This window comes from Oncorhynchus mykiss, chromosome 25 (assembly GCF_057628025.1).
Source record: "Oncorhynchus mykiss isolate SJ-2025 chromosome 25, ASM5762802v1, whole genome shotgun sequence".
Classification (NCBI taxonomy): Eukaryota; Metazoa; Chordata; class Actinopteri; order Salmoniformes; family Salmonidae; genus Oncorhynchus; species Oncorhynchus mykiss.
In genome coordinates this window covers 18,969,615-18,976,154 of record NC_143046.1, presented here as the reverse complement: position 1 = coordinate 18,976,154, position 6,540 = coordinate 18,969,615, and the positions used below count along the sequence as shown (strand labels likewise).

The window sequence follows — 6,540 nt, the reverse complement described above, 5'->3', positions numbered from 1 at the left end:
ACAGGCTGTGAGGATCGGGCCAGCAGCTGTTTATATAGTAGGCAGGCACCTGTTATGCACCTCTCCGGCATACCTGCTATTGCACCTGTTATGCACCTCTCCGGCATACCTGCTATTCCACCTGTTATGCACCTCTCCGGCATACCTGCTATTGCACCTGTTATGCACCTCTCCGGCATACCTGTTATGCACCTCTCCGGCATACCTGTTATGCACCTCTCCGGCATACCTGCTATTGCACCTGTTATGCACCTCTCCGGCATACCTGTTATGCACCTCTCCGGCATACCTGCTATTGCACCTGTTATGCACCTCTCCGGCATACCTGCTATTGCACCTGTTATGCACCTCTCCGGCATACCTGCTATTGCACCTGTTATGCACCTCTCCGGCATACCTGCTATTGCACCTGTTATGCACCTCTCCGGCATACCTGCTATTGCACCTGTTATGCACCTCTCCGGCATACCTGTTATTGCACCTGTTATGCACCTCTCCGGCATGCCTGTTATGCACCTCTCCGGCATACCTGCTATTGCACCTGTTATGCACCTCTCCGGCATACCTGTTATTGCACCTGTTATGCACCTCTCCGGCATACCTGCTATTGCACCTGTTATGCACCTCTCCGGCATACCTGCTATTGCTGAAATAATGCAAGAAATGGAAATACATGCTGATGACTGATGGAGGCAGTGGATGTTTTTTAATCACAGGGACATACACTGTACAGGACAGACTATACGGTATGGTGTGTTTGGGCAGTAGTGAACACAAAGTTACATGATGACTTTATTACATGTCATCATCAACAACATCATCACTTCCAATCCTTCTGTCATTTTGTTGCTCTGTGTTCTAGAACAGAAAGGCAGGTGTTTGGGAGAATGGTTATTGCATAAATCAAACGCTGATTTGGAGCTGAATGCATACAGACAGTAAATTAAATGACATCAAATATGTTTAACACTTTTATACAGGATTTGTGGCAGGTGAATTGTCCCTAAGATATTTAAATCATTTCAAATCATTTGACAGTTCGCAATAAGAAGAACATTGTAAAATGATCATATATTAAAGAACAATCTTAAATAAAAGATCACTCTACCCAAGTTGTAAAAAGAAGACATTGCTTTTAAAAAATATATATTGTCCAATTACATAACAGTCTTCTCTTTCCTTTTATTAATACTTATAGGAATGTCAGGAGAGAAAAACAAAACCGGACAAGTCAATAGACATTAGCTTCAGTCAGAGGTAACTGCCTGAATACATTAACTATGTGTCTGTCCAAAGCCATGTGCTAACGGATGCATTGAGGAGGAACTCTAATTGCCTGTATAAAACTAACACAACAACACTGTCATCTCTTTCTGCCTGCCTGTACAGATCCAAGTTCAGGTCCCCTGCACTTTAACGGTATGAAGCAAGAGGACAACCCCTCTCCAAAAAGGTTAATAACACACTCTCCTAAAGTCAATTAGCATAATCAATTATAGAGTACTTCCAGAACAAGAAAAATATATATTTATGTATAAATAAATACATGGTAAATAGGGCACTTGGTTACTTCATTATTGTGAAACCCATTAGTCTATAAGGCATCCCTTCACTGTAAATAACTCTCATTACGCACAAATAACTCATATTTGTTTATGACCAAATCTGCTTTCAACCTTATTTGTTGCATCCACTGTATACACTGAGACATCCTCACAGTTAGTAGAGTAGAATACCCTTAAATCTGCTTTCAACCTTATTTGTTGCATCCACTGTATACACTGAGACATCCTCACAGTTAGTAGAGTAGAATACCCTTAAATCTGCTTTCAACCTTATTTGTTGCATCCACTGTATACACTGAGACATCCTCACAGTTAGTAGAGTAGAATACCCTTAAATCTGCTTTCAACCTTATTTGTTGCATCCACTGTATACACTGAGACATCCTCACAGTTAGTAGAGTAGAATACCCTTAAATCAAACATGAAATATATATTCCTTCAAGGCCACTGGGATCATATCTTCTCCTATTCATCAAATTAGGAAATGCATTGTCACTCCTGGAAAAGTTTTTTTTTAAATGAAAATAACTAGTCATAGATGAATGTAACGTTTCTGTGCAGTCTGAATATATTGGTTATTCACCCACTGAGTTTACACAACCACTGCAGTTTTGCTGGACATCATGAGAACAAGGTTATAGCCGCTTCACGTAGTTTCCAGGAAAGGTTCCAAAAAACGTGCTTCTTCTGGAAGTGCCTTGAAAAATAACAAACATATAGCGGTATTAAAGGAAATATCTCAACGATATAGTTTGTTACAAGCATTTTCAGTGGAGTAGTGCATTATGTTTTTGTTTATGGAACAATGGCTGAGGATATGTGACTATTGTCACATCTAAATAACGGAAAACTTCCACAGAGCACTGATTGGTTTAATGACTCAATTCAAGGAGAGGGATGCCATCTGTTGGCAGCAGCTAAGTAGTACAACTTTTAAATGCTCTGAATGATTGGCTGAACAGGGGTGGGCAATGGCCATGCAGAGCCCCTAAACAGGAATTATTGTATAATTAATGTCTATATCTTTTGGATATTAACAGAGCAAATAAATACAACGTCGGACCTACCTACAAACCATCCGTCGTCACACCTCTCCATCACATCAACAATGTCCCCTTCCTTGAGCTCCAACTCATCCTCATTACGTGGAGCATAGTTATACAGGACCTGGAACCTACAGACCATAATAACAGTCATCAGTGAGGATTATACAGTCACATCATCAGATTCATTTACACATTGCTACTGCTTATTTAAGCAATAAGGCCTGAGGAGGGGTGGTATATATGGCCAATATACCACAGCTAAGGGCTGTTCTTATGCACGACGGCACGACACAACGCGGAGTGCCTGGACACAGCCCTTGTACCACAACATTCCGAGGTGCTTTTTTGCTATTATAAACTGGTTACCCACGTAATTAGAAATGTAAAAAGAAATGGTTTTGTCATACCTGTGTTATACGGTCTGATATACCGCGGCCGTCAGCCGTTCAGGGCTCGAACCAACCAGTTTATAATACAAATTAGACACATTCAATCAGAGACTTAACTTCAAATAAGCTTTAAAGCTCTATATAGCTTTAACAGTAAAGTTGGGGAAATAAATCGTTGTGGAAATAGAAGATAGACTTACGCCTCTCCACCACAATTCAGGGCATCTTGGGTAAACAATGGCCGCTGAGAAGAGAGAAGAGAAATGCAGTGTTATACAGTAGGCATGTCATGTTTCTATCTGTCTTCCTCTGCCGTTTTACCACCATCAGTGTCCATCACTGTAGCAACAATGTGCCAGAGCCAAAACCCTCTTTGCTTTGATTAATATGATAGAACCACAATGCTGACAAAGAGCTGACTGTACTTTGCTTGGTTGAAGGGGATTTGGGAACTAAGGCCTTCCTGGGAGGTACACAGTATTTATTCAACATCCCTCAAAGACAGAATAGAAGACAGTGAGCAACGAAGCATTTCAGATCCTAACATTCATTCCTAACATCCACCTATTCCACAGCACACAAGCCTAGACTGGTCCCAGATTAGTTTGTGCTCTTGCCAACCACATTGGCAAGACAATGAGTGACAATGAGTTGGCCTGATAGCACAAAGAGACTGGCACTCAGGCTAACACAGCCTAGCAAACAGCAAGTCCACAAGCATGGACTGTTTTGCTTCCACACTAACAGGTTGGGAAGACAATTATGGGTCAAAGGGGGAGTCCATTCCATTCTCCTGAATTAAACCGTCAGTCGTCAGGCATGCAGTAAAACCACAGACGATGCTGTCAAGGGAGCACACTCCAAAAACCAGACACTAAGGTTACATCCCAAATGGCTCCCTATTCCCTAAGTAGTGCATTCTATAGGGAATAGGGCGCTCTTTGGGACACACACTTTGCAACAGGGAAACAGGGACCCATTGTCAGATCATCAGACACAACTGGGGATTCCTGTTCCCACACAATGCCAAGCTGCAATGCACACTGGACAGACGGTCAGGAATTCAAGTTGAAGGTATTCCACCGGTGTTTGATGACATGGTTGGCATGCTTCTGCTTACAGTGGGCCATTCTTAATTAACATATCTGTTGTTTCCTAGATATTAATCTCTTCATATCTAGGAGGTTGTTATTTCTACAGACCATATGTGTGAGAGTGTTGTATATTATGTGGTAGATATGTTGATATGGACAGAAAAAAAGAGATACATTCACTCTAAAGAGAGGACTTGGTTTCCTAGTAACCCAAACGTACGATGATGTCACACAAGGTGCATAGTGGGTAGCAGCCCTACCCTATGAGACGGGGAATAGCTCTGGGCTCTACTGGGCGAGCCGCAGGACCTCCGAGACATCACGGGGCTACGAGGGGGCTTACCCACAACAACAACCTCACGATTTACAGGCTGAAAGAACCACAACCAGGAGTTACAATTAGAGAAGAGTACTCAAACATACTTTACCACTCTGATCACGCACACACTCACACAAAAGGACAAGGGACAAACTGGGCAACCAAACCTGTCATCAAAGTTAAACACTATTTCTAGAAAATGATATTTGGCATTAAACCAGAACATATCGATCTTACTGTGTAAGTGGTAAGTTTGAAATGTAACAATCTTTGGTGATCTCTCGCTCCCAGCTTTGTATGAAACAGCAGTATATTTCGTACGTCAACCAGGGTTAGGATTGCAAAGGGTCGGAAACTTTGTGGTAAATATACACCATTTTCCGGAGATTTTCCATGGGAAGTTAAGCCTGGGAATTTTGCTTAAATTCATCAAAGAAGTTAGCTTATAACAGTGAACCTTTTTTGTGGGATACACATAAGGCAATTCTAGGTCTTGTAGCATATTTTGGTTAAAATATCCCCAATTCAATGGAATTGCAACCCTCTCCATCCACAGTGCAGTGCACTCTTCCATCACATATACAGCTGATTCTCATGAGATGCTATTGACCCCACACTACTTCACTGTCTGAGCCAAGGACTACATGCTTTCTGGTAAGTTTGGATTACAATACTGGGTGGGGTGAATATATTTTATATGACATACATGATTTTTATTAACTAGTAAATAGTAGCCTACAGCAAAGTGTGTTTAAATCATTGTATTTGTTGTTTTTTTACTCATTTTTTTCTAATCTTTACAGGAAAATGCCACGGGAACTATCTGATGTGTGGAGACATTTCACTGCATTTAATGTAGAAGGAAAAGCTGTACATTTGCAAATACTGTGCCAAATCATATTTGAAGAATGCAACAAAAATGCAGAATCATCTGGCCAAGTGCATAAAGTTCGCTCAGTGTTCACAACAAGTAACCTCTGACAAAAGTCCCTCTACTTCTATCGAGGTGAAAATGATGAATCAGACACCTTATCGATAGCAACAGCTCATGGTCCTCTTGGAATCAGAAGTTTTTTTCACTCAATGGAGGAACGTAGTCAGAGAAATGCTGATGAATGTCTTCCTTGAGCTGTGTATGCAACTGGTTCACCTCTGATGCTTACAGGCAATGTGTATTGGAAGAGATTTCTGAATGTTCTTCGCCCAGCATACACTCCTCCATCCAGACATGCTTTATCTACTCATTTGCTGGATGCAGAGTTCAAGTGAACTCAGAGTTCAGAGTTCAGAGTTCAACTGAAGGTCAAGCAAATCATAGAGAAAGCAGACTGTATTGCAATCATCTCTGATGGGTGGTTGAATGTTCGTGGGCAAGGAATAATTAACTACATCATCTCCACCCCTCAACCAGTATTCTACAAGAGTGCAGACAGAAGGGATAACAGACACACCGATCTCTACATTGCAGATGAGCTGAAGGCAGTCATCAATGATCTTGGACCACAGAAGGTATTTGCACTGGTGACAGACAATGCTACGAACATGAAGGCTGCTTGGTCTAAAGTGGAGGAGTCCTACCCTCACATCACACCCATTGGTTGAGCTGCTCATGCATTGAATCTGCTCCTTAAGGACATAATGGCACTGAAAACAATGGATACACTCTACAAGAGAGCCAAGGAAATGGTTAGGTATGTGAAGGGCCATCAAGTTACAGCTCACCAGAGTGAGAAGAATAAGAGCACCACATTGAAGCTGCCCAGCAACACCCGTTGGGGTGGTGTTGTCATCATGTTTGACAGTCTCCTGGAGGGGAATGAGTATCTCCAAGAAATGGCCAAATCACAGTCTGCCGATATGGACAGCCCCATCAAGAGGATCCTCCTGGATGATGTATTTTGGGAGCGAGTGGTAAGCAGCCTGAAACTCCTGAAACCTATAGCTGTAGCCATTGCACCGATTGAGGGAGACAATGCCATCCTGTCTGATGTTCAGACTCTGCTTGAAGATGTGAGAAGAAATCTGTACTGCCCTGCCCACTTCACTGTTGCTCCAATCAGAGGAAACTGTAGTTCTGAAATAAATCAAAAAGCATGAAGACTTCTGCCTGAAGCCCATACATGCCGC

At 42.0% G+C, this 6,540-nt stretch overlaps 1 protein-coding gene across 34 annotated transcripts in view; it reads right to left on the bottom strand.

Annotated features, from left to right (window-relative positions):
• Window positions 1-691: 691 nt before the first annotated feature.
• Window positions 692-6,540, bottom strand: part of sorbs2b (sorbin and SH3 domain containing 2b) — an 83,483-nt gene continuing 77,634 nt past the window's right edge. For 25 of the 34 annotated variants that reach the window (XM_036970458.2, XM_090220318.1, XM_090220310.1 and 22 more), the window contains 4 exons: window positions 4,355-4,465; window positions 3,201-3,244; window positions 2,633-2,739; window positions 692-2,262 (listed from right to left, as the gene is read on the bottom strand). In XM_036970458.2, the coding sequence (XP_036826353.2) occupies window positions 2,201-2,262; window positions 2,633-2,739; window positions 3,201-3,244; window positions 4,355-4,465 (324 nt within the window). In that variant the 3' untranslated portion in view covers window positions 692-2,200. The remainder of the gene's footprint in view (window positions 2,263-2,632; window positions 2,740-3,200; window positions 3,245-4,354; window positions 4,466-6,540) is intronic. The other 9 variants (XM_090220315.1, XM_090220338.1, XM_090220317.1 and 6 more) reach the window with 1 other exon arrangement.